This window comes from Anabas testudineus, chromosome 18 (assembly GCF_900324465.2).
Source record: "Anabas testudineus chromosome 18, fAnaTes1.2, whole genome shotgun sequence".
Taxonomy (NCBI): Eukaryota; Metazoa; Chordata; class Actinopteri; order Anabantiformes; family Anabantidae; genus Anabas; species Anabas testudineus.
The window spans coordinates 27,327,297-27,354,367 of NC_046627.1; the positions used below are offsets into that span (position 1 = coordinate 27,327,297).

Here is a 27,071-nt window from a genome sequence, read left to right on the forward strand (position 1 = left end):
CATTAGTTATGCTCAGACTCATAATGAGTTGCAACAGGAAGCTGTTTTGATTTAATGTCCAGCAATCACTGAAAACTGAATTTCCTCCTGAACATTTCCTGGAAGACTAATTCCCAGTGTCACTAAAGAAAGCTTGCACACTTCCTACACCCTTTTCTAAAAATCCTGAATGATCCTCTACCGTACTGTGTACTCAATGACAAGCTGCTGGCTGCCAGCTCAGGTTACTGGAACCTGTCTATATTTGCTGAATGCTTCATATAATGTTGCAACTTTGTAACATCATATTACAGAAAGCCACTCAACTTAAGACATTTTCCCATAAGCAAAATGTGTCATGGCTTCATCGCAGAGCAACTGTTGCAGTTTCTGGTTGGTGGATTTAGTCTAGTTGTGTTTTGTGCTGTCACTGATGTTACTTTGCCTTCCCTGTTTTTACAAAAACTAACTCGTGACTTTTTCTCTCCAATGTGCTGGCCTTAGCTTTAAGGAAAAACAGGTAACCGCTGAGTACATTAAACCTCAGTTTGTCTTTTTGTTCTATTCGATACACATTTATAGTAAATCTGCACCTCTCCAGCTCATTTATTCCAGTCGTGCTTTGGCGAAATGTAATCGTAATCTGAATGTTTTCATCTCACGAGCTGTCACAATGGACAGACTTTAAAAATGGGTGGTTAATCAGTCTGGTCTACATCATACACACAAGATCAAAAGAGAATGAATCAAACAAAAGCAGCAGTTTAAACAAAACACATTCTAAAGGGAAGATCTTTATACAGTTGGTTTTGGCACATGTGGCAGACATTTGGCAGCCAAGGTCATATCCTCTTTGAAAATTACTTCCAAAGATCAATCCTCACATAAAAAAGATATTTATTTTGAAGATTAAGGGCAACACTGGCACCACAGATGCCTCTGAAAACAATGCAAATGAGAGATGACACTAATCAAATTATGTTTACGTGCAAGCTTGTTCCCTGATAGGCATCGAACATTTGCATGTTCTCGCATGTCCAAACGAAAGTCCTGGTAGTACTGCACGATTACTGCTACATCATATCCAAAACAAACCAGGACACTAGCAAATAAACATTTCATCCAAGTTCACTGTGGTATCATTAGTCAACTGTTTGTCGCAGGTTGTGGTTTTAGTAGTGAAACCTGTCTCCTCTGCAGAAGAAGATGGAAACCGAGAATTTAAAGAATAAAAAAAAAATTCCTGAAAGGAAAAAACATAAGTAAGCACTCACTTACGTGAAGAAGTGAACTGATGATGGGTGGATGATTCTAATCTGTTAGAATAGTGTCTTCTAGTGTTACAGGCTGTGTGGCCTTTGCTTCTTCCATCTCCAGAGATGTTTAGTCACTACTGACGCTTGGCAGGCGTTTGATGCATGTTTAGCACATCAAACGTGAGCTGCAGCAGACACTTGACCCTGACATATTTAAGCTCAGATGGTTGTTGGCCAGAAATAATCTTACAAATGATTTAGTTTATAAGTTACAAATACCAGAACGGAGTTTTCTGGTACAAAGTCCTTCTCACAACCTTTTATGAAAAAATCTGTGGAGGGTAAAAACAACTTGAACAGAACAGATTTCTTGTGAGCAATGTCTTTGTTATTCCTCTGATAATTACAATATACATATGTGTATGACTACATCTATCACAACAGCCGCCTTTCTTTGGTTTGTTTCCCACTACTATGTCTGGTTGGTTAGCCTCTGTGCTGTCATTCAATCCAGCTTTGTCCAGCCACTGGAAGGATTTTTTAACATCCGCCAATTCTGTCTGTCTGTCGGTGGTAAATGCAATGGGCAAGAACAGGAACCATCATGTAAGGAGAATATGCATGGCATTTACCACTGACAGACAGAAGAAGTGGCTGAAATCTGGATGAAATATATAATAATAATAATAATATATATAAAAATAATTAAAAGATGAAACTGGTGATTGAAATTAGCAATGTTTTGCCCACCGGTCAAAAATCCAGATTTTCTATATCTTTTTAAACAATAAATAATAATAAAAATGTATTAAAAAAAATGTAATTGTGATTGTAATGCAAATACAAAAAGTCTGTGATTTGTCAAATTGCTTGAGTCTTCATATATCTGACAAAAGTTATAGTTTTGTAAATATAAGTAAATTTAGAGTTTGATGTCTGAAACACACTTGTTGTAGGACTCAGGGACTCCAGGGAAATCTCAGTGTGTAAACCCCTGTTGAATGTGTGCATCAGTGCCCATGACATAGGTAGCTTGCACACAGAGGTGTACATAGGGAATTTAGAGACATATGCTGGGAAAAGGAAACGCCTTTTTCCTTGGAAGTCAGTGGATATTCCAGCAGGGCAACACCAGGATTCATTCTGTACATGCTAAAACTGTGTGTCTTCGTAGACACAGAGTGTTTGTGCTCAGCTGACTTGTCTGCAGTTCAGATGTGATGTCTTACTGTAACAATAAGTGTCTTTAGTTTCCTAACAAAACACAGTGGTAAATGGTAAACCGGCCTTTGTTTACATTTTCAAAATACACGTACATTAGTCGGTGAAAACACTAACAATCTTTCTCTTCAGCTGTTTCTTCAAATCACATTATGCATTATGTAACGTCATTTGTTTGCACATCACACAAGCGGTTTGAAATCAAACCAACATTTTTGCACCAACTTTATAACCTAGAAGAGCGTATGTGATGTGATTAAGTTTCAGCATGAAGTGTTTAGAAACACTGATCCTGTGTCATCCTTTAGAGCAGTGTCTGATAGCTGCAACGCTGCAAAGACACTTTTGGTTCAGCAACAACTGTATTGTTGGCATATGTGCAGCTGCTTCTCAAGTGCAAGTAAACACAGCCGCTGCAGCCTGTTTCCCAGCCTCTGAATCAACACCCAGATTCTCACATTTGTTCAGCAATTTCAAATGGAACAATAATCAAAGGAATAAAGTAAAACAAAAATTGTATCTGGTTATCAGGCTACACTGGTTGAACATTCAAAAAAGGGTTTGTCCAAAACAAAACAATAATTAGACTTTAGAGACATACTGATAAGAAAACTAAAAGCACTTTCTACAGGAACAAGGAAAACTGTGTCGACCGGAATGTTTTGTTTGTTGTACAGTGATTGTTAGACTTAATACTTCGATGGCTTTATGTATTGATCTACTGTACAAACCATTATCATCTTTCTCATTTACTGTAAATTGGGTTTATATGTGTTAAAAGTCATCTATTGTGTGTGACATCCTGTGCAGTTATGTTCTCCAACTGATTTGAGTTTTAACACGTGTGTCTGTGACCCCTGCTTATATTTGAGAACTGACTCATCCTGTCTGTTTTTTTTGTTTTGCTCCCAGATCTACCAGGAGGATATGATGCGCTCGCTGTTACAAAACTCCCTCCATGTGTTTCGTGCCATCAGCGGGACGTCCACTGACCTGGCCTGATGCAGCTACATTCTCCTGTGTAAACCCTCTCACTTCACCCTAAAAGATCAGAACTGGACAATTTCAGGGCAACTCTCCCTTTCTGCCCAGCTACGCTTGCCAAAACACCCCGCTAATGAAGACGGCTTGTGGCTGTCTTCAGGATCTCTGCCAGAGCAGTAGATCGTCAGAGCAGTTGGATTAATGATCCAAATCACAGCAGCAGTATTTTTGAGAATGTATCCCAGCAGCACCAACTAAATGTCAGCATGTCCAGTACAGGTGTTACTCAGAGCCATGCTAGGTTGCATTGCACTTTTTTTCTGCCTTGGAGAAAACTTCAGGTTTGACTGTTGTTCCTTTGGAGTGAGATGCTGTGATAAAACTATCTTTCTATCAGCTATCCCAGAATGATTTTTTTACCACTCGAGTCCATAAACACAAGGCTCTAACATCCTTTCACTTTACCACACTGTGCTTCTTTGCGTGAGTAATATACCAACTCAACTGGTTCTGTTGTAACGATAGCCAACCTGAGAGCAAGGCAAGAGTTATTTTCATAGGCCAGCAGCACATTCCATAAAGGGTTGGCACATTGTGATAAATAGATAAGTCAACAGATAAGAGCTGGAGTTTACAGTGTGTGCTGGGTCAGAAGTTACTTGTTAGTCCCTGTTAGTTTAATGTCAAATCCCATTCAGTCTGTCTCAGAGTTAAAAAGACAGACCTCAGGGTTGTATTAAAGCTGCTCTTAAAGGGCAACTTCACCAATTTTCACCTTGCTTCCTTGTTCTTCGATAAGATTCTAGTTTGCACAGTACATGCACATGAATGGGTATTAAATTTCCCTCTGCCTTCTCTACAGCAAAGCATTTCTCTGATTCTAGTCTCTGATTGTTAAGTTTTTCAGTTAAGGAATCCACCTGGTCGGCTGCACGTAATACAGAAGTTGAGGTCTTGTTCCACGTAAAAAGCAAGGTATTTTAATACAAGGAAGAAAAGAGTGAAGTTAAATACCATTTGTAATTAGAACCACCAGATGGAAGGTGTGCAGATTTTAAAGGAAGCTCAGACACTTTAGATTTGTTGGTAATAACAAGTACTAGATTGCAGAAGTAATGAATCATGTAAAAACCAGGAAAGAAATAATATGACTAAAAAAATCTAGCAGAAATTTTACCAATCATTGAAACAGTATTGTCTGTCTGTGAGCGACATTAAAGTCAAAAGGACAGACTAATCACAGCGGTGTGATGGTGAGATCTACTTCAGTACAGGCGGTAAATGAAGAGTTCCTCTGATCTGGGTCGAGATCCAGTGCCTTTGTGATGCGCCTTCTGAAAAGACCTACATATTTCAAGTATCAAGAACTATCACATGCTGATTGCTCACAGTATTTCACAAGTGCTACACTGAAATTAGCAGATAGATGAATAATATTTAAGCAGGTGTACGTAATTTGTTCTCATGCTGTAAATTGTATCCATGTATGTTTGTATGTACTGTACGTATGTATTTATATTTGTTACATGTCAGCAAGTCTGTCCTGGCAGAGAGATTTTTTTTTTTTTGACCTTTTTATTGCATTGCATATTGAAGATGCAGCTGCTTGTCAAACTGACTTTGTACAGCCTTTTTTCAATAAAACCTGGAAAAACTAACCATTCCTCACAGTAATTGATAAAACTATTCTGTGATATAATCAAAAGCTCCAGTTCACCGGAGGGTCATTAATCTGCTGCTAAATCCACACAGGTTTGGAACATCAGGAGATCCGCTCCCATTCAGTTGTGGAAACATTTGTGAAATACCACAAAGATGCAGCATTTCAGGGTTCAGTCAGTATTCATCTTGAGGTGTTAGATGGGCCTGAGATCAGCGTGCTGTGCACGCCAGTCCTGTTCCTCCACAGCAAACAAAAGCGAAAACTACTGGTGTGGCTGAGTCAGTTGGTAGGGCAGTATGCCATTATCGATTTAATTTAGTATGTTGGGGCACAGCCATGTTCAAACAGGGCCACACACTAATACAACAATGTATTCTGTGATCATGATGCACCACTTGATATTGGCACAGTGGAGTCATGGCAGTCAGGGATCTTACTCCCTCACAGTGAATCCAGCCTGTTATCCACTGCTAACACTGTGTCTCAGTGCCAACATTTGAAATGCTTATTATTATTATTATTATTATTATGTTTTGCTGGCCTGGCACCATCAGTTTGTCCACTCTCTGCTTGTTTTGTTGCTGCATAAAGCCATTACCATGCAGATAATTAGCTTGATGATTCAGACTCATTTAGGCTCTGACTACTTCCTGGAGGACTGAGTGGACACTTAAGGATCAGTGATAGCGCTGGCCGCACCGCACGCATGCGCGCTCCTCGTTTCATGAGGAGCGCCGCTCGGACGCCTTTGTGGGACTTTTAGCTCTAACATTTAGTAGCTCGGCTGCCGGCGGGACAGGTTGGACAGGTTGGCTGTTGGGACACGTAACCTTCGCAACTTATTCCCACTCAGTTGCTATCATCACAGTCTTCCTCCCACTCGGACAGCGACTCCGCCCCGCTGTTCCCGGTAGACGGCGTGTGCACCGCGGACTCACCGACACTAGTAAGTCCTCCTAATAGTTACCGTCAGCCTCCCGTGTGTTCCCACCGTGTTACATTTTCACATGTTAATTCCTTGACATCTGCCTGTGCTGTACAGTAACACTTGCTGTTACTGTGTCGTTTTTCCCTCCTTGTTTTTGGACCTTGGGTTCCAGGAGCACTTGAAGGAGTTGACTCTCTTCCAGGCGGAATAAACGCTGAGACGTTTGAGGACAACATGACTTCAACTTGGGAGCTTTTAACCTTCTTGATATTCACCGCCACGACAGCGGTGCTCCACTGCAACGCAGGTAAAGTGTCTTTCAAAGCTCCTACTATGTCCCTTAGAATAAAACATTACATTTATTGTAATAATTGACTTGACACGCGTTTTCCGCCACCGCAACAACAGCCCGTAGCACCAAAGTTCAATGAGCGGGGAGCGATGACGCACTTTTCTCCCCTGTTCACTCATGTCACACCAATTTTGCGTCATTAGGAATTATAGTTTTGTTTTTCTTATGTCCAGTAAATGTTAGAAATAGCTCCGGTTACCTACAATCTGTTAAAGTCTAAGTAGCCGCAGACTAAATCATGTCTACATGTGAGGTTTCTATTTGAGTAACGCGGAGAGATTTGCGTCACTTTCTAAAATGCAGCATTTTACTGTACACAAGCTCTATTTTACACTTTTTCTCCTCTTTTTATTTATTTATGTCTTTTTATTTATTTTGGGTTGTCGAGCTATATTTTAATTACATTTGTTGAATAGAAATGTTGCTGCTCAATAGCGATAATAACGTTAATTGTTTCAAATAATCAATAACGGATAATACAAAATAATAATTGGTCGTTGTTGACGCTTCATTGAAATATTATATGTAATAGATTAAATAAAAAAATCAGCCCTCTCTGCCTGTCCTTGTCTATACCGCGATCTTAATGGCGCAACAAATGTGCAGTTTAGACTTTGCTTAGTGAATAGTCCTGTACAGAACAACCTGGGTATGATATGGTTTATATTTTCGGTGAAAGGACTGAAACATGATGCGACTTAAAAGCAGCAGCCCAGTGCTGTTGAAGAACAGGTTTTACCTTGACTTCAAGGAAGTCACCGGGAATTTCTTCAGCTCTATAATTGTAGTCTGTTGTAATTATTTCTGAACTGCCTCACTAGTTCTGGAAATGTGATGTCTGAAAACGTCTCCCTATAATATTCGTGTCCTACAGATTCCCTTCCTCCACCAACAAATCTGACATACAAGTGGCTCGACCCGTTTACCGTAAACGTTTCCTGGTCCTGGAAGATGCCCAGTAACCTGCCAAAGAACTGTGTCAAGTTTGAATACGAGTTGGAGGGAAAGGTGCCAGGAGAGGTAGGAGACACCGTGAAACTGCCAGGGTTGATGGGACATCAGAGAAGAATTAGTTGGTAGATTGATGTCGGATGTTGCTCTAGCTACAGATCACATCCACTGCACTACACAACACAACTGCTGGCCTGTAAATCAAACTTTGTGATCGATTACAGGAAGCTGATAATTTCACCTAAAGGGGCACGCTGCCAAAATTTCACATGGAATTTAATTGACTGATCAGAAGCACCGCTCAAAATGTACCAATGATGTTCATGTCTGTTGTAGCCTCACTGTTAGAGCCCTGTACAATAGGTTCTGGAAAGTGCACTCATTAGATAAAAAAAAAAAAAAGTTGTGAGTATGAGGAGCTTTCAAATGAAAGCTACATGATGGGAATTGTAGGAGCGAGGGTTTTGGGCTCTAAAAGTCTTTAAACATCAAAAGTCTTATAACGTCATTTAAAAACATCATCTGTTTAATTTAATTCATCTTTTCATTCATTCATTAATTGACTCAGCAACTGTTTTGGAAAATCTTGCTCATGTATTTAAGTCAACAATAATAATTACATAAAAAATTAATCACATCTTAATTATTGTTATTTTAAATATGTTAGTTTAATCTTATTGCTAATAAATATCAGTCATTTCACAAATAACAGTCATTTATGTGGTTTGAAGCGCACATAACAGAGACATTTATAACAATATCGTACATAGTCTCTGCGTGCTGCTCCATGTCCGCACTGTTGTACTGTAATCCATTATCAGTTTTAAGATAAAGTCTCCTCTAGTTGATTTGAATACTGAAATAATAAAGTAACTTTGTATGAGATTTGTAAATATTCTTAAAATGTGTTAAGCATCTTTAACGTCCTTGTTGTTTTGGTATTCTTTTTTTTAAAGGTTGTTAGACGCACAGATCATCAATATTTCACAAACACATACCTCACAGAAGAAAAAGATTCTGATCACTGGAATTACACCATCCGTACTTCTGTTTCCTTCCTTGATCCTACATCTGCTTCTTGTCATGGTTGGGATGACAGCACAGTTGTGACTGCAACTGTTCATAGCCCAAAGCCACGAGGTAAGACACTGGAAGTCGAGTGACTTACAGTAATATTTTCTTACCTGACACGAATCTTGTTACATATATGTGATATCATTGCTTTTGTGCTTATGCAGCTAAAGTGGTCAAGGACTTCAGATGTTTCCTGGACCCCAGTGGAATGAACTGTTCCTGGATCCCAGTAAACCATTCTCAAAACCTGACGCTCTCCTACAGGTAGGAATGACAGCATCGCTGTTAAAGACATATTGTAGAATGAGCTGAGTGATAGTTAATGCAGGAGATGACAACATATCATACGTGCTAGAACCATCCAGTCCTAAAATGGGTGAGCTGTAATCTGCTCATTATGCAGGTCGCATGCTTCAGTGCAGTGCTGACAGGGAAGTAAATTGCATTGGTCTGGGCTGTTTTTCAGTCCATTGTATATTAATGTGTGAGAACATCTAGTGGTGACTGAAAGCATTGCAGCCAAAATGAATGAGCTCAAAACCAGTTTCCTTACTGTCTCCCCACGTTGTTGTTACAGGAAGTGTGGGCATTCATCTGAAGAACTTCTAAAAGATTTAAAAGACTGTGATCAATATTACACGGATGGAGCGAGGGATGGTTGTTACCTCGGCGTTGGCCATGAGATCGACATCTGCATTAGTGCTGCCACAGTGGCTGAATCGATGACCTTTAAACCTTTACTTGGTCGGTTCCACCTCTAATAATAGTACTGAATTGATGTCATTAGAGACAGCATCAATGATATGATCCTGATTTAGCCTAATTTTGCTTTTCTCCTTTTTATCCCTCTCCTTAGAGGTACATCCACCAAAGCTGACCATCACACAAAGGGAGAAATACCTCCACCTGAGTTGGCTTCCTCCAGAGGTTGGAAGCCATTGTGTCTGGGAAATAAGGCTCTGCTCAAGACAATGTTTTGAAACCAAAGAAGTAAGTTGTCACCTTTAACTGTTGAGCCTAAAATGTTAAACTCCTTCCTCCTTGTGTCACTTGGCTTTGCATTTGCTGCAGCAGTGTGTGTTTGTGTGTTTAACATTTAACACCGAGTTGCAAATACTAGTTTTAAACACAACAAATAGCAACATACTGTACTTCCAGCAGTACAAAATGTCTTGTATTTCTATTTTCTACCAATGCTTGCGCTTACACCTGGATATGGCATGATAACCAAGCATGCTTTTTGTCTGCTTCTTGTTGTGCAGGAATGTCAGAGCCTCATTAAAGAGGGAGAGGTGTTTGAGAAGGAAATAGGCTACGATGAAGATCGCTGTTATGAGTTCCGATCCAGATTCATGACAAACGAATTTTGTCCACGAATATCCAGTGACTTTGGTGATGTTGTAACTTTTGGTAACTGTCCAGTCTATTTTACTAATTTAACATCTTACTATCATGCATTTCCATTTCTCCATAAAGGCTATTGTATTATAAAATACACTATATAGCAGACACATTGCTTTAACATATTACTCTTCAAAGGTTTGGAGTCATTTAGAAATGTCCTTGTTTTACATACAACATACATACCCTGTCTGCAGCAGTTAAAACCTTCCAGACATTGGACACCCTTGTTGTTTGTTGATCTCCTGTAGCTTGAAGGGGCTTGATGGCCACTTCTTATGTACTATACAGTCACGCTGCTCCCACAGCAGCTCAACAGGGTTGAGATCTGGTGACTGTGCTGACAGAAAAGCAGACGGCTTCTTCTCTAAACAATTGTTACATAGTTTGGAGCTGTGCTTTGGGTCATTGTCCTTTAGTAGGACAAACCTGACTCCAGTCGAGTGCCGTCCACAGAATAGGGTTTAGGAGTTTCAAAATGCATTGACAGCTGCAGTAGTAGTGACGGCGCTACTGTGAGGTTTCAGTGTCTAGTCCTAGGACACCTCAACATGTAGCTGGGAGGAACCGGGAGTCGAACCACTGACCCTTAACTATTACATTGAGTCTGCATCTCACAAATGCTCTTCTGATCCAAACACTATGTTCATCCACTGTTTTCCAATTCCAACCCTTTTCAGAGACTTCTATCATTACATTGAAACATGGGACTGTTGTTTGCTGGTCTTTAAATGACCTTGAACCTTTAAATGGTAGTGTAGGATGTATTTAGCATTCTATCCAATTCATGACTGATATTATTGTAATATTACACAACAAATAACACTGACTTACTTAGAGTAACTCAAGATTGATAAAAACTATAGAAATTAATAATTGATGATTTTATGAAACAAAAACATGCTGGTTTAGATTGCAGCTGTTGGTGGGGGGACTGCAGAGTTTCAACATGTACCGTATGTTGCAACAGTTAGCTTATGAAAAGGAAGAAGCGAAAACGTTTTGAGCAAGCACAGTGACTGACAATGCAGGGTTCGAGTTGGTGAATGAATTTTGAGTGTTAAACACTTATTGTCTGTTGTCCTCCACAGGTAAAAACAAGCCTCATGATGAGACACTGACAGTGGTTGCCATCGTCATCCCTATCATTTTGTCTATCTGCGTTATCCTGTCTTGCTACTACTTCAGGAAGTATGTTTTGGAAACACAATTAAATGTCTTTGTAGGCACACAATAACTGCTAGTAAATCGATGAGTGTCCAAATTTCTTCATACCAAGTTTTGCAATTTCAAATGATGATGTTGTAAAACCTGCATTTGCTAAACATATTCTGATGTCTGTAAATGAACATGCCACTGACATTATTTCGACACCTAAACCTTGTATAAAAGTTAATTGTGTGCTTTTAATCACACCAGAAAGGCAGAGGAAGAAGTGACTCATTGTGCTTTGTTTGTAGGCACAAAGACATTATTTGTCCCAACATACCAGATCCCTCAGCAATATTCAAGGAAATGATGATGAACGGAAACAGAGAACTTAAGGTATATTTTAGAAAAAAAAATGAGAATGATGTAATGGTGCTCATCTGCTCTCTTTCTCCACAAACACTACTTACATGTCTCTGTTTTTCAGCCCTCAACAGGGAATCTGTACACGCCGGTGCCCGAAAGCACTGAATCCTGCAAAATTACCCTTGTAACGGAAAACAGTGTCCCACAGCAAAACCTCTGACGCGCCAGCAGCATGGAGTTTTGCTGCAGTACAGCTGGACTTCCAATGTGGATGTGATTTCATCTGGAATATTTATAGAGTAACTAACCCACAGGTGGAAAAGCTTTGTTTCCTTGATGTCTTCTGGTTGAATATATTTTGCTCGTTGCACATCTGACCCGGGGTGTCGGGCATGTGCTCTGTTGTACTTGTACTGTACTGAACGAGTGCAGCCTTGAAATACTGCAGTCAATGGGAATTTCAGCCACTAGATGTCGGCAAAAACAAGTTTTTCGTCTCTAATTAAGTTGCTCTTTCGAGGTAGTCTGGACATATGCTGCTGAGGTGTGTCCCACACAGAATGAGGCAAAGCACAGAATCCTTAGTGGCACCTTGAAAAGCTTCCTGGCTACGGACCTGGAAATGCGATCGGGCCTGCATTCTCCTGATATCCTCCTGTGGAGCACAGAGGACAAGAATGAGGATGAAAGCCAGGCTGTGTGCTTGCTAAATGGCATGGAGGACCACAAGTGGACCAGCAGAAGCTGCATTTGCTGAGTATGTCAGCAAAAGAAGACAGTGTACTCCTGGGTAGCTGCTGTACAAACCAAGTGATCACAAGGGAACAAATACAGGAAGAGTGAGGAAAGAAAAAATACTTCTGTCACGGTACAACATGAGAGGTATTTCTAGGACTGACAAGCACATGCCAGGATTGTGGCAGCTAGACAGTAGAAAGGAAGCAATAACACAAATGTGGCAAAGCAACCAACTTCGTTCCACTGAAGGACTGTACAGGAAGTCCAGGGCTGCTGTGGCTCTTCTGACCTCCACACATGCATCAGCACCCAAATGAGGAAAAAAAGAGCTTGTTTTGCTTGTTGTGGCTGCAAACATTGTCTTATAAGGAACTGAGAGCGTGAGGGTATGGCAGATTCCACAGGGCCAGTGCGCTTGTGTTAGTGCTGGAACTCCTTTCACCACATCAGAAAGACATGAATTGAATTCATGTCTTTCTTTGTCTAAATATTGAATTGAATTTAATGAAGAAGTATGGCTGTAGTAGAATTATGAATATCTAATCTCCGAAGAAAACATCTCCAATTTCAATGTTTTGCCCTGTGGAAACACTTTATTAGTGCATGTCAAAAAGAAATATGCTTTGCTTTAAGTCAGGAAGTGATTTGACCTGCATAAACATTGCTGAAAGATGACCATGACATCTGACTTCTTCTGGACACCAGATGTTGGGATGGAAATAATTTGTTTTGCACAAAAATCAATCTCATAAGTCTTGGTAATAAATAAATCTGTCCTGTGGTGTTAAGAAGCATTTTCCACCTTTCTATACATTGTGTACATTTCTCGGTGAAAGAATAGTGATGAATACGTGTGAAAACATCTGAGGGTGCATTAAAGGAAATTATAATTTGGCTTTGCATGTCAGTCTGTTGATTTTGGGCACTTGTCTATCTGCTGTCTGATTCAGCACATATTACTAAAACACCCTTCCTTCCTTGAAGTGAGGAAGGCTTTTTCATTGGTACTTTCTCGGCTTTATCAGCTCTCGTTGTTTTTACTCTTTGTTTGAGAGAGGATAAGAATTCAAATCAACTTTAAAGTATGCTAGATCAGGATAAAGGTAATTTAGGTCAGGCCGCAGTTTTGACAGCACTGTCTGTGTTGACAGTGGAGCTCAGCGATAGGTCGCCAAAGTTTTGGCACCTTTGACTGTGTATTGAATGTCCGGTGCCTAATCTAGTCTATTGTTTTTTTAGTAGACAATAAGATCGGAGAAAGTGAAAATATTTCTGTGTGCTGTCTGGGTGTGATCACATTCCATTCAGTTTCGCTTTATAATAGTGGGCTTGTCACGGCTTGGAATGAAATCATACAGGACTAATCTAGGCGAGGGTCTCCAAGTCATGGCAACTGGCATTCTTTGTTGTTAATTTGGTGTGGTGAAATCTTTCACCGCTCATCCAAGTAGTTTCTTCGGTCTGAGGGAAAGTTGATTAGTAATATATATATTATATATTATATATACTATATTCATCCTCTAATAATAACCTGACCTGAACAGGCTTGTTAGGTGAAGAATGCGTTTAGAGGTGTGGCATCCCAGGTGGGTGCTTGTCTGAAACAATTTAGCTAGGAGCTAATATAATCTGATGCCTAAAACCACCTCTGTTGATTTTAGGGAGCGACTTTCTACTTGAACTGAGATGGTTTCTTTCACTCCTCTATCAAACCATCCATGTTATTACTGTACACAGCACAGGACATAACCTTGACCCTTTCATTCATCTCTGTTCCCATTAAAAGCCATTCTGTGAAACTGCTGGTCACCATAGAGACAAACACTTGTTGATATACATATACTGTTGCAAAACGTTGGGTAATGGTGGCAACAGGTTCGTCAAGGTAGCCCACAATTCCTTTTTTCCCCATTTTCCAGCTCCTCAAAAGGGGTCCAAAGACATTCCTAATATGAAAGCTTTGCCCTGCAGCTTACCTCCTTATTCACCTAAATGCTTTGATAAAATATCAAAACATATCAATTATCAATTGTTACACTGCACCAAAGACCTATAAACAGCCTAGGTAACCATAACTAATAGGGATAACCAGATGGGATGCAAGACAAGCAGTCTGAAGGTGCAAAAAAAGCAGAGTCCACATCTCCAGGCAGAACAGGTAAGTAATCTTAAACAGGTAAATCATGAAGAGAACATGAACTAAAAAAGGACAACAGATAATCTGGCAGAGGAAAACTGATGAAGATTTACATGCTGGCCATAATCAACAGGTGTCACAACACACTGTGCATCTCTTACAGTTGCACATGGAGCTCAGGTGCAGGCTGTGCCCATGCTGACCTCTGTCAACAGCAACAGAAAAACCACCAGCCAGCTTTAACCCTTCACAGGGCACTCATTGAAATACCTGAAATTCAACATTTGGACCCTAGAACACTATTGGAAGACTATTTTTTACTTTTGTGATTTATATACTTCTTTTAGTACTGCTTCTTGCTGCAATCTACTTTGTCTTAAGGTGCTGATACTTGTACTTGTAAAAAATATTACACATATCAAAAGTCCAGTTCAGTTCAAACCATCCTGAAACACTTAATAACTCATTTAACAGCTCATATTCTTAACAGATTGTTTTAAAGTTTGCCCATGCTTACCATTTTAAGACATTACAGTGCAGCCTTATTACTATTACTGTTTGAAGACAGGCCTCCTTCTCTGTGACCCCATTTGGTGACACAGAAATGACAAAAAAATGACCTGATAGGTCTAGACCTCTAGACCTGATTCTGGCCTTTGCCTTATGTTTGAACGCCTGACTCTGATCTGCCTTTCTGGATTTTGGACTGTGGACCTGTATTAACTGTGCTTCTGCTTAACTCGTGAATATTTGATTGTGGACTGTGGAGCTGTTTACTGACAACTCTGACCTCTGCTATCTCCTCTGACTCTGATACTGGTTCTTATTTGGATGCCTTGCTTGTGGATATTTGGCTTTGTGTTTCTGGACATTGTATGTTTGAAATGTGTGCTCTGTTATCTCCCAACCAGAGTTTCTAGCCTCATCTTCAGAACATTGTTTCCCCTGAGATCACCAGACTGGACACCATCACTTCTTCCTGAACTGCAACTCTGTCTTCGGTCTCACCTGGTGACATCACTTCCGGACTTCCTCCGTTTCTCCTACCAAACCGTGAGTCTCTCTCTATTTTTCCAGATCGTGGTCACTCTGCTCGCCTGTCCTCCTTGTTCAGATCACCTCACCATCAGGAGGAAGTTGCTCAGCTCTGGTGCCCGGACGTCGCTTCCTGCTCCGACTGGATCACATCATCTGCCTCAATAAAAGCTTTTCTACTAACTCTCTGTCAGCTGTCGTTTGTGCGCTCGACGATCCAAACCCGTCACACAACACACTGAGTGGCAACAGGACGTGTTTGAAGTTCATGGAGACATTTGACCTTCTACCCACAGGGCTTCATCGCTTCTGATGAAAAAAGGACGTGTCGCACTCAGAAGTTAAACTGTAAAGTCTCTTATTTGTATAGATAACAGTCCTCCTGGACGTGGTTTGGCTCACGAAGGGCTGAGCAGCTACGTGTCCGTGCGTGCGTGCGTGTGTGCGTGCGCGCTCCGGCGCTTCCCTATTAAAAGAAGGAAGCTCCGCGCGCGCGGCTCCAGCCTCCAGCGCGTCCCGGAGCTTCCTCCGAAGAAACGGGTGGAAGCGAAAGTGGCTTTAAAACGCCAGCTCTCGGCTCTTTGGTTTTTTTTTTTCGTCTTCAGGAGCGACAGCGATGAAATGAAAAGCGTCTTGTGGGACTAGAAGTTTTAGGAGCGAGACTCGAAGGAAGAGAAATATGTTTCTAAGTGCGGACTTGCTCGTTGTAAGCTGCCTTTTTTTAACGGTTCATTCCCAAACAGGTAAGAAAGACCACTCATAATAACGTGGGCACGTATAAATATAACAGTGTTGTCGTTTTACCGACTTGTTATGAATTAACTCCACTTATATGAGGGAGTTTTCCCACTTTGCCAGTTTCCCAGTAGTGACGTCACGGCTTGTGTCGTCTGTTAAGCGAGACGCTCGAGATGTGAAACACCTCCACGAGCTGCCGAGCGTGATCCCGGAGGTCTCCGCGTCCCGGACTCAGCTCCGGGACGAACACCGTCTCAATCTGCAGCTTCTGCATTTGTTAGTCAAATCTGTTGGGCTCGTTCAACCGCCAAGATACTGCTCAGACGTAATTGAGCGGTGACATTTGAAGCAAATGCGTGACTACAGGGCGGACGGTAGTAATAATGAAGGTGTGATGATCACGGCGATAGCATTAATGGTTAAATATTATTAATCCAACAGTGTGAAAACTGTGGGTTGTTTAGTATGTAATGTAGGCAACATCTGCTCAGCACAACCAAGCAACCCTGTACAAATTACACCATAAACTACAGCTATCATAATATGCTATTAATAATAGTATTGTTTCATATGCATATTGTTATGTATGGGCATGGGAATAACTTTTCCCCTGAGTGTATGTATGCATGTCTTCTTCATTAATAATCATTATTTCGTTTTTCTTTCATGTATTTATGTACTTTTCTCTTTATCTGTGTCACACCCCACTTTTAAAAAGAAGGAAGAGGAGCTGGCAGTCATGTCCTGCCCTATCTCTGGGTCCTGAATGTGTTGGTCATAGGGTACCATTGCCTATAGCTCTGGGCTGTGCAGGAGGGGGGTTTAAATTCCAAGATCAGACTAAAGACCACTACACTGCTCAGCTGTTAAGCACTTATAACAGGTCCCTTCCTCTAGGTTTGGGAGCTGCTCAGGAAGGGATTGAGTTATGGGCCAGCCCTCACCCGTTGGGGTTGGAAGTAGCTCAGAGTTAGAGAATATTAGTCAACTAAAACAATAATACAAGCACGTTATACACGTTATCTGGGCCAACCTGAAGTCCCGTGAAGAGGTCCCTAATGTGGACACACTGTCAGTATCCTCCTCCATGTTTATTATATTTGTTATGGTAGCGTAGTGGTAGATATACTACATGTTTTTATTTCTTTATTTGTATCATCATTAATTTATACATTTATTTGTTTACACAGCTCCTGTTTTACTCCCTTTTTTTTCTCCTTTCCAATTCCTCCCCCTAACCTACTACTTTCCCCTCCACCACTGCTGCCAACAGTAAAATTAGAGCCTTTTTGTCATTTTTACATAGGAGGAGTTAAGGAGGTGTTCACAGATCAATAAGCTAATTAAAGGTATACTGAAATTCTGTGTTATCAAAATTCTGTTTCTTGCTCTCACTTCTCACCTAAGGCGAAATCTTACCGCCACAAAATGTGTCCCTAACGTGGATTGGCATTAAACCACAGTTGACCTGGGCAGTACCACAGCCTTCAACAACAAACTGTACATATGATGTGTCTACAGTAGGCAGAGAAATGACCAGCAGGACAGTGTCTGTAAGTATGCAAGTAACCCATTATGCAGAATAGCCACTTTCACACGGTTATATTAATAAGTAAAAGTTGATATATCTTAATAATAATAATAAATATCTTAATTTTTAAGATGTGTGTAAAATTTGCACTAACACATAGAAGATATATATAACTGCTGACGTTATATTCAAGTATCAATTACTGAATGATATGTGAAACAACTCCACTGCCTGCAGCTTTGTTTACTGTTAAGTTCTATTTTGTCTCTGTGTTAAAACTACTAATGATGTTATGATGATGGTGATGATGTTTTTTTATGTTTCTCTGTTGGTGGACCCAGGAAAACGTAACATCTCCATGGACAGGAGACATCATAATGAATGGAGGATTTCTGAACTTGTCTGTTAGTGCTTGTTGTGATGGAGAAGTTATTGAACCAGCTGTCATAAACGTCAGATACCCAGGTAATGTGACTCATTTTGCTCACCAAGACCTGATTTATTTCTCAAAGTTCTTTTGAGCAGCCTACCCATGTGGGCTAAAGCTTTTTGATCTATTTATATGCTGGACTCATATGTTTGTTCATTAAGAAGTATATTTGTCCCTGTTCCTCTCAGAACCGGTGAAGAATTTGAATTGCTACGTCAAATCACGTGAACAGACTCACTGCTCCTGGGATAAAGCCACCATTCCAGACCTCAGGTTTTACTATATGTATGTGTTATGTTTTCCTTTTCAAATATTGTACTTGTACTGATGTAAATGCAAAGGTTTCTTAGAGCTACATCACAGTATGAACAAAGGGAAACTCAACTATTACACAGTAAATGTGACTTGACTCTATTGCAATATTTCCTGACACACAGCAGTTCACTTCAGTTTTGTCATATAAGAACCAGACTATAATAAATGAACTAGGATTCAAAAAGGCCATGTTTGGTAATTTAACACTAAATAAACAGAGTCTGTTACTGCCTAACTATAACCAACCAAACATTTGCATCAACTGTTGTCTGTGCATGCAAAACTTGATTATATCTTATTCCTTTGTATCATAGAGCTTCATTGTAGTTTAGTTCTGCATATATACTCTCCTGGTGCTGCAAATACTCACTGCAGCATCAAAATATGTTTTAATCTGCATCTGAAAATAGCCCCCAATAAACTTCACTCCTGTCCAAAGACGCTTTTAGAAACTGTTGCTGTATCACATCTGAATATTGTAGCTACAGTTTAGAACAGTTGAGCCAGACATTTCTTGGTTTTGGTGACCTCACTGCTGTGTTGAAAATGGATTGATTCAGTGAAACTGAATATAGCTAATCTTAACCAAGTTGGAGATTCAAAGAAACTGCATGTAACTGTGGTGGATAGTCACCCAGAAAATGTTACCTACTGTTAGGGAACTGGTTTCAAAGAAGATGGACACCATACAAGCTGCTATGAACAGCATTTTGAAATACTACTTCTGGACTAAAACACTTTTTTTGAAGATAAGTAGTAAACAGGCATGTCATGTTTGACCTCTTAATGCCAAACATGCAACGCTTTTCAAAAGTGTGGAGTAGAAATCTACTTGTTTTGATTTAATTCAAATAATAATTACCTTCCACAACTTGAGGGGTACTTCTTATCTACTATAAGGTTGAGCTGTTACCACAGCAGCCTAGTAGGATTGAGGTCCATTGAGTCAGTCCTACAATACCAGTTGATTGTTTGTTCCCTAAATAGTTGTTGCATAGTTTGGAGTTGTGCTTTGGGTCATTGTCCTCTGCCTGGACAAAACTTGCTCCAGTCAAGTGCAGTCTACAGAATATGGTTTGACATGGCAAAATTGAATGATGGTGTTGCCTCTACAAAGATCCCTTTTAATCCTGTTGAAACCTACGACTTTACTACCAACAAATCTGCCGCAGGCCTTCACATTACATTACCTCTACTATCCATTACAGATGGTATCACTGTTCTAAATATGTATGTACATATATATGCAAATGTAGAGATTCCATTAACATTTACATTATTAATGACATCTGCAGTGGATTTCTGATCAATCTGATGTTGTAAACTAAAATGGTGGTGTAGATGCTTTGTTTTTTGTGTGAATTAAACACAAGATATAATATATTAATTAGTGAGCCTAGAAGTACTGGTAGACACAGATACATAATGTTGTTAACCTTAATTGCCACCTGCTTACTACTGCTTTATAATTAAGAGAAGTAACTTTGATATTCATTTATATCTTAGGGTGTGTGAACAGTGCTGAGCATAAAATTAAATCACAGTTTTCTCTTTGTTTTAAAGATTACACTCCCAGGGCCCCGAGAGTAGTAAAAACGATTCTTCAACCTTACAAGAGTGCTCATCATACACGTACACTGAAGACCAAAGGACTGGTTGTAATCTACAGGCGGACTGCAGACAGAAAATCAGCATCTTGTTCAATGGAACATCGAATAACAGTGTTTTCAGAAACACCTTTGAGAAGTATCTCGTAAAAGATGGTATGCAGCAAATGGAATTCTCACTACTGGAGATTCTGCTGAAACATATTGTGCTTCCTCATTTAGTTTAACAGTTATTAGAGAAGTTGCTCTCTGTCCTTTCTTGGAAATGTTTGATCATTATTGTGGTGTATATGTGTGTGTCTATGAGTTTGTCTGTCTGTATCTACTTGTGTAATGTGTGACACAATCCAAAATGCCCAACTTTGGACAGCACACAGCCACTGTGTGTGTGTGTGTGTCTTTGTGTGTGTGTGTATGTAAGCTGAAAGTCGACCTTGGTTAACTTGTTATGAATTATTGTTACTCTCTCTAAAATGGCTCTCTTTGTACAGTAAGACCCCCTGCCCTGAATTGGACAGTCAGCAAAAATGGGAGTAAATTCAATATTAGCTGGAGTACTCCTGACATCTGCGACTCGCTTGAATGGACAATTATAATTAATTACACTGAGTGTAATAAAGCTGAGGTAAGAGACACAACTATAATATAAAAATTAGTATGTCTCTAATGTCTTTGAATGTATGCTGTCTTTATTTTTTTAACTAAGAGTTTGATGGACAGGACAGTGTCAATCTTAGAAACACCTAAAACATCTAATTATACAAATGAACCACTATTTAGTATTATGAGAGTATTTTACTTTCAAATCCATCTGTATGCGTTATTGTGGTATGAATTCTCTTTTATAAAACGTATTGGAAAGTCACTTCATTAATTATAACAGAACTTAGTCATGTTGCTATATACATGATAATGTTAAAAAGGTTGGATAGCAAATTTGTTTAGTCTCCATTACAGTTGTGTCTTTGCTTTTATAGAAGTTGGATCCCAAAGGGGAAGGTACATCTGTGCAGCTGAACCGTGTCCTGCACTGTCCGTACCGTATAAAGATTAAAGCAAAATCTGAAGGTGGAGCAAGCATGAGTGAGAGTCCATGGAGTGAGGAGAAATATTTTGGTATGTTCATCAGCTCCCGGCAGTTTAAGTAGCCATGTAAATATTTTTGCTGACATCTGAAGAACGATATTCTCTGTGCAGGCATTGAGTTTAAATTTGTAACTTTGCACATAAAAACAATGAAATGGTACAATTCACTATCCGTTGATCGTAATGTTGCTGATGTTTTCGCACACAGGTGCAGACAAAGATCCTAATGCGTCACTATATGCTGCCATTATCATCCCACTGATGTTTGCCTGCCTGGCAGCCTTGGCTTTTGTGTATTGCAGGAAGTATGTGAAGTCTATGACTTTATACTTGGCTCCTGTTGTTGTTTTCTCTTTTGCATCTGATATTTAACTCTCATTTTACAGGAATAAGGAATATATCTTCCCAAAAGTACCACAACCTCGGGACCTTCTCAGCGACATTTCTGACAACAACAATAAGGTGACTGTGTTCTAAAATTAGTGACATAGTAGTAGTAGACTTTTTGGGCTGTCATACATGCCTATTGTACATGTCTACAGTATATGAACTGTGCCAACAACAGCCACTTATCTTGGCTTACAGACACTATTCAATAAGTAATAATTATAAAAACAGCGTATTGTGGTTTTGTGACGGGTGGAAACCTCCTGGTGACAGGATGCACCCAGTCAAGAGAGTCCAGCATATAACCCCTGTTAAAACCACAATGTGCACATTTTGTATGATTTGAACAAACAATATATTACATATTTTTGTTCTTTATTTTTTCAGAGCGCTGTTTGCAACTTGTATATCCCGGCAGAGGAAGAACAGAACTGTAAAATCACTCTGGTGGTAGATCCCCAAATCAGGAAGCCAGCCTGCTAACACATCTCTGCAGTGGCGACAACTTGCACCTAAAACAATTAAAGGCTCCCAAATTCTCAGATAATCAGTATACTTTAAGGTCTCCCTGTTCCATCCAGGACATTCTTGGGAGGATGCTTTTGTGAAAGGGCTTCTTTACTTGTGAAAGCTTTGAACAGCTTTGGAACCTGTTTAGAAATGTTACGTTATTAGATTTCAGTTCAAACCATCGTAGCTCCATCTACTGCATTCTCATGAAGTGTTGTTTACAAAGTGAGGCTGACATGAAACTAAAGGCCCTTATCAGGACACCCCAAATGTGCCACAACATTAAGGTCAATTCCCATTCACATCAGTGTACAGTACAGGTCCTTACTTCAGTGTTATGTTTGGGAACGCCAGCACTTCCTTTTTTGGACATCTAGCCAAACATGTAGTTTAGTTATTTATAACATTTGTCCTTGCTGGGATTCAAACAGTAATGTCACCACCACTAGATCAATCGGGAGACACACAACTGAAGAATGTCAGGAAGTGCTCGAATGTAATTTATCAACACAGTGTAGGAGTCTAGAAAATGGTGGTGATGGTGAAGAGGTGAAGATTGAAGATGGGGATGAGCCCTTGAACTGCTGGATCTGATTAACTCAGCTGAATGAAGTTTAACACTTGTTGCAGCAACATGTATTTATCTTTTGACAACTATTAAAGCAGTGCCCTAAATGATCCAAATTTTAAAAAAATGTATTAATTCAGTTTCTTCAGTTGCAGTGAGTCATTAGCTGTAGCTCGTTTCCTCCTGTGGAGACAGCAGTCAGTAATCTGTAGCCTTAAAGCACTTAAGGCCATTAAGCTGAAACTCGATATCCTCTGAAAACCATACAGTCTAGCCACAACATTGTTGCCTGATTGTTTCATATGTGCCTGGATAGGGATAAGGAACTGGGAAACACCTGGCAATCTTGGGACAATTGAATTGAATCCCTGAGGTGTTGATATAATCATTTGTCCCTGCAGGCTCTCGACAGTGCAACAACATTGTTTAATCATGTTTTCTTTGAAATGATGCAGTCAACATCAGCCTTCTCCAAATAACTGTCACAGTTTGATGTACAGCCTGAGAATGAGCGTGCTACAGGCTACACACATTACATTTATTTACTTGATCTGCTGCTCTTTTGATGAGTAGTCTGGAGTCCATCAGTATAAACTGAACTAAATGACAGACAAGTGTAAAAAGACTCAAAATACTTTAGTTGATAAGAATCTAGTAAAACCCATGCTTATCTCTGTAGGTGTACCGCCATCTGTTACCATTTTGATCACTGTCATACCAGCTCTGTTCAAATAAGCCGGGCAGTGTTAAAAAAAGAAAAAAAAAAGAGAAGCCGAACTGTAACTGGTAACTTCTCTATTGATTCCTTTTATTTCTGCTTTTAGGTGTTCGTAGAACTACAAGTCGACTGACGGGTATTCCATTTCATTTCTGGAGGACTGTTTCAATGAAAGTACATTGTTTGAAGAAGTCCAGTGGGCACAGTTCCTTCCAGGTCAAGTTCCTGTCTACTGTAGATATTACCTCCCTCTTTACGTACTATGAATGTGAATAGAATAATGCTCTCAAGTAACAATACCTATCTACCAGCTATCCATATCGGTGCTGTACAGTTAGAAATAGATTTCACTAAATGTTTTGACATGTCTAAGACTGGGTGTTGTTTCCCTGTTAGTGGTGTAACAGTCGCCAAGATTCAATACTGGGCATTGAGTGTTGCTGACTTCATGGAACAGTGAGACATTGATAAGTTTGCACATTTGCACATGTTTATTTCTTATTTCTTTACTGTAAAGGCTGTACAGTATGTATTCACAGTATATGTATTTTACCCCAACCTTTGCAGACAACTGTATTTTTCATTGTGAAGAACAGTCTGTAAAATAGGGACATTTTCCACAAATACTTGTTTAACTAGTCACTTAACAGTTTGTACATGTATTATGCACTATAAAAAGCCAATAAGTCAAAGTTTTTGTGCCTTAAAAGCTTCTTCCTCATCATGTTTTTGTAATCATGTAAGACCTTATTTCGTCTGTCATTTTTCTTTCTTCTGAAAACACTTTGAGCCACATCCTGAATACAGCTAATAATAATAAATAATCAGTAGTACTAATCAGTGTACATGCTAGAATAGCTACAGATTTAAACCTAACCCACTGACCAGGCTGATCAGCCTTCATAATATTAAGAAAGCAAAGCCACAGTCTCCCCAGCAGCTCAGCCCAAGCAGACGTCTTATACAGCATCCAGTTTGAAGCAAATCAGTTTCAGGGGGCTCAACAAATGTAAAAATGAGGTCCAGAAAAGTAAAGATCAGTAAGGAGTCCACGTTGCCATGTGCCTGCTGTTTGAAGGAAATGAGTGTTTACTACTGAAGAGAGGTTTCAGTTCCCCAGTCCTCCCTCACACACAGGGAATTTTACAGAAACCTAAAGCAGGGAGCAGCAAGTGTCAGCATTTCAAATTGCTCAATCTTGCTGGTAACCCAAGTGCTACCCACAAGCATCTACAGTAGCATTTTTCAAGGCGTACTGAGATGCTTTCCTGTCACCAAGCTCTCTGCTGTTGTGTGACATAACTAAAAAAAAAATACTGATGCTGTTGTCGCTCATTTGAAACACGTTTTCTGTGAACTGCTTCAAACTGATGATCGAGCTCAATGATCAGTCGTTCCACTGACCATTATTATCCATTATTCAGTTTTTAGTCTAGAGACTTGTAATGTGTAATATTATAGTGTGAAGCAGGAAACACAAAGCTCGGGAGTCATTGTGGCTATTTAGTTAAGTTGGTCTGACTAAATCAAACACAGGTTCCTTGTAGCGCACTTTCAACATCCTTTGTTGCAGCCTGCTCCACACAGAGACTTTTATTTTGTTCACTCGAACTCCACACTTCCTGTTGTACACCAGCGGACCTGACGCATCTTGGAGGAGGGGGCTTTCATGTAGCAACGGCGCCCTCTGGTGGTTGACTCCGGTACAGCCAACATGTCGGCTCAGACTGGTCCTGATGCTGCGGGGATGCAGGGAACAGCGTTACGAGAGGATGTAAACTATCTAAACCGTGCCAGGGCCTCCTCGTTCTGACGCAGTCTCTGTGGCGCAATGGAATAGCGCGCTGGACTTCTAATCCAGAGGCTCCGGGTTCGAGTCCCGGCAGAGATGAGTCACTCTGTGTGCCACACGGCAGACCTGCGGTTCTCTTTTAAAATCAGTTGGACGCACTGATGATGTTTTAGTTGCACATTATTATACAGGTATATCGACCTTTACTGTCGCCGCCGTAATGTGCGTTGTAGACAAGAAACAAAAACCACCGTCCCATCACTGCTGCGTACACCATTTGAATTCCTTCCCCACAGAAACTAACGATTAAAAATCTGTTTTCACTTGAAAAGTGTTGATTTCGGGTTCATTTTAAACAGCTTTGTTCATGTAGGTCAGCTTGTTCCGTGCTCAGACCTTATTTTACTGTAACACATAAATAATCACAACAACAAACAATAATACAACTCACATGCGCCCTGTTTCTTTTTATAGCTGTATTTTAATCTACCTCGGAGCTCACAATCCTTGCGCCTTTTTACACTGATTAATAAAGTTTCAGTTCTGCTTCTGAAGCTGAAAACCTGCTACAAACAAACAAACCCGCTCTGATGTCACAGCATCTGCTACAAAAATAAATGCTCACATATCTCGTAGAAAAACCTGTATTTACTAGACAAATGATGTAACTACGAGTGTAGAACTGCAACTGAATTGAAGACCAGCCGCTAAAATACAATGGACAATACAATATACTGAACATCATATTTACACTATAATGCACATTATATTTCCCCCGAAGGACCAAACATGGACCTAATATTCAAAATATGTTAACATATGAAGGATAGAAATGATTATTTGTATTTACAGCCCATGACAAAGGCTCCTGACAGCCAGTCAGAGAAGAGGACATACAATCGAGGCTATTTTTTTCTTTTTTTAAATCAATTTAAAAATGTCACATTCAAACATTTAACACCTCTCAACACGACATAACAATCCCGAGCGCAGCGGAGCTGGTGAACGTGCGCGCGCAGATCTTCGAGCATCCTTTTTGCTCCAGTTGTGCTGGGAGCACGTTCAGGTCGCTCTGGGTCGAAGACGCTAGGGGGCGCTGGAGCATCGGTGAACCCCCCCCCCCTCTCTCTCTCTGTGTCTCAGTGGAGGACAGGGGGACCGGCTCACTGTGCGGAGACCTGCTGAGCTGTGACAGCGACAGCAGCGAGGGGAACATCCCTGAAACCAGCAGCGTACAGTATGTGACAGGAATGACGACACCGTCTTTGCATTGATCGTTTTTGTGCGGGCTTTGTTGTCGCGGTGACATCACGCCTTCACCCTGCTGCACGCAGGGTTATTTCTGGGAGTCATCTGCATATTCATATATATTCATAAACAGTTCCCCCTGTAGCAACGCTGTAATAATGTCACCAGGAACCATATTTATTCCATCAGTGTATAATGACGCCGGTTCATTTTTAGAAGGCCTCCCATCCCATGAATTATAAACTGAGGTGGAGAGCCTATAGGTGCAGAGGTAATGTAGGGCTTTCTAAAATAACTTCATGACCTAATGGGAGCCTGTGAAGAGCAGAGACCAGGCTGCTTTCCCCGAACACAGCGCATGTGTCTGCATGATTATGTCTCTCTACATTGGTTTGTTATTATTATTGTTATTTATTTTCATAATGTCTCTTTATTTGCTGGTGTTGGCCTCTGAAAGCTCCAGAGGGAGAGAGAAAAGGGGGCAGTGCTGTGGTGCTGACGTGAAGAGAGAGAGAGAGAGAGAGGCAGAGAGAGGGAGAGAGAGAGAGAGAGAGAGAGAGGCTGAGAGAGAGGCAGAGAGAGGGAGAGAGAGAGGCAGAGAGAGAGAGAGAGAGAGAGGCTGAGAGAGAGAGAGAGAGGAGAGAGAGAGAGGGCGAGAGAGAAAGAGAGAGAGAAGGAGGAGAGAAAGAGAGAGAGGATAGAGAAAGGATGAGAAGAGAGAGAGTCTCTTATAGCTCGAGGGCAGCGCGAGCGAGAGAGAGGATGAAAGAGATGGCCAAGAGGGGAGAGCGAGAGATATATAGAGGAGGAGAGAGAGAGAAGAAGAGAGGGTCAGAAGAGAGGGAGAGAGATAGAGAGGAAGAGAGATAGAAGAGGAGAGAAAAAGATAGAGAGGAGCAGGAGAGAA

General features: G+C 40.4%; 3 protein-coding genes and 1 non-coding gene across 6 annotated transcripts in view; all 4 read left to right on the top strand.

The window, feature by feature from the left end:
- The window catches only part of dock11 (dedicator of cytokinesis 11), a 58,063-nt gene extending 53,668 nt beyond the window's left edge, over positions 1-4,395 (top strand). For all 3 annotated transcript variants that reach the window (XM_026353528.1, XM_026353529.1, XM_026353530.1), the window contains one exon: positions 3,369-4,395. In XM_026353528.1, coding sequence (XP_026209313.1) covers positions 3,369-3,458 — 90 coding nt within the window. In that variant the 3' untranslated portion in view covers positions 3,459-4,395. The remainder of the gene's footprint in view (positions 1-3,368) is intronic.
- Positions 4,396-5,806: 1,411 nt separating this feature from the next.
- Positions 5,807-12,957, top strand: LOC113157599 (interleukin-13 receptor subunit alpha-1-like). The gene is made up of 11 exons (XM_026353175.1): positions 5,807-6,049; positions 6,204-6,338; positions 7,258-7,403; positions 8,291-8,474; positions 8,573-8,672; positions 8,986-9,152; positions 9,265-9,398; positions 9,671-9,818; positions 10,901-11,000; positions 11,270-11,354; positions 11,446-12,957. Exons 2-11 carry the CDS (start codon positions 6,266-6,268, stop codon positions 11,542-11,544), a joined length of 1,236 nt encoding a protein of 411 aa, XP_026208960.1. The 5' UTR covers positions 5,807-6,049; positions 6,204-6,265; the 3' UTR covers positions 11,545-12,957.
- A 2,181-nt stretch (positions 12,958-15,138) lies between these two features.
- il13ra1 (interleukin 13 receptor, alpha 1) lies at positions 15,139-23,819 on the top strand. Its single transcript, XM_026352952.2, has 10 exons — positions 15,139-15,977; positions 17,380-17,525; positions 17,845-17,968; positions 18,122-18,218; positions 19,812-20,011; positions 20,347-20,480; positions 20,833-20,971; positions 21,150-21,246; positions 21,328-21,403; positions 21,716-23,819. Exons 1-10 carry the CDS (start codon positions 15,914-15,916, stop codon positions 21,809-21,811), a joined length of 1,173 nt encoding a protein of 390 aa, XP_026208737.1. The 5' UTR covers positions 15,139-15,913; the 3' UTR covers positions 21,812-23,819.
- A 1,122-nt stretch (positions 23,820-24,941) lies between these two features.
- Positions 24,942-25,015, top strand: trnar-ucu. Its single transcript has one exon. It is a non-coding gene; the product is annotated as a tRNA-Arg (tRNA).
- Positions 25,016-27,071: the final 2,056 nt, after the last annotated feature.

What these genes read in the sequence shown, in the direction of transcription:
- LOC113157599 (XM_026353175.1), top strand. Translation starts at nt 6,266, where the DNA reads ATGACTTCAACTTGGGAGCTTTTAACCTTCTTGATATTCACCGCCACG. An exon ending in TCATAGCCCAAAGCCACGAG is followed by an intron (nt 8,475 to 8,572) that starts GTAAGACACTGG and finishes GTGCTTATGCAG; the next exon opens with CTAAAGTGGTCAAGGACTTC. An exon ending in TGGTGATGTTGTAACTTTTG is followed by an intron (nt 9,819 to 10,900) that starts GTAACTGTCCAG and finishes TGTCCTCCACAG; the next exon opens with GTAAAAACAAGCCTCATGAT.
- il13ra1 (XM_026352952.2), top strand. Translation starts at nt 15,914, where the DNA reads ATGTTTCTAAGTGCGGACTTGCTCGTTGTAAGCTGCCTTTTTTTAACG. An exon ending in TGACCAGCAGGACAGTGTCT is followed by an intron (nt 17,526 to 17,844) that starts GTAAGTATGCAA and finishes TGGTGGACCCAG; the next exon opens with GAAAACGTAACATCTCCATG. An exon ending in CTGAGTGTAATAAAGCTGAG is followed by an intron (nt 20,481 to 20,832) that starts GTAAGAGACACA and finishes TTGCTTTTATAG; the next exon opens with AAGTTGGATCCCAAAGGGGA.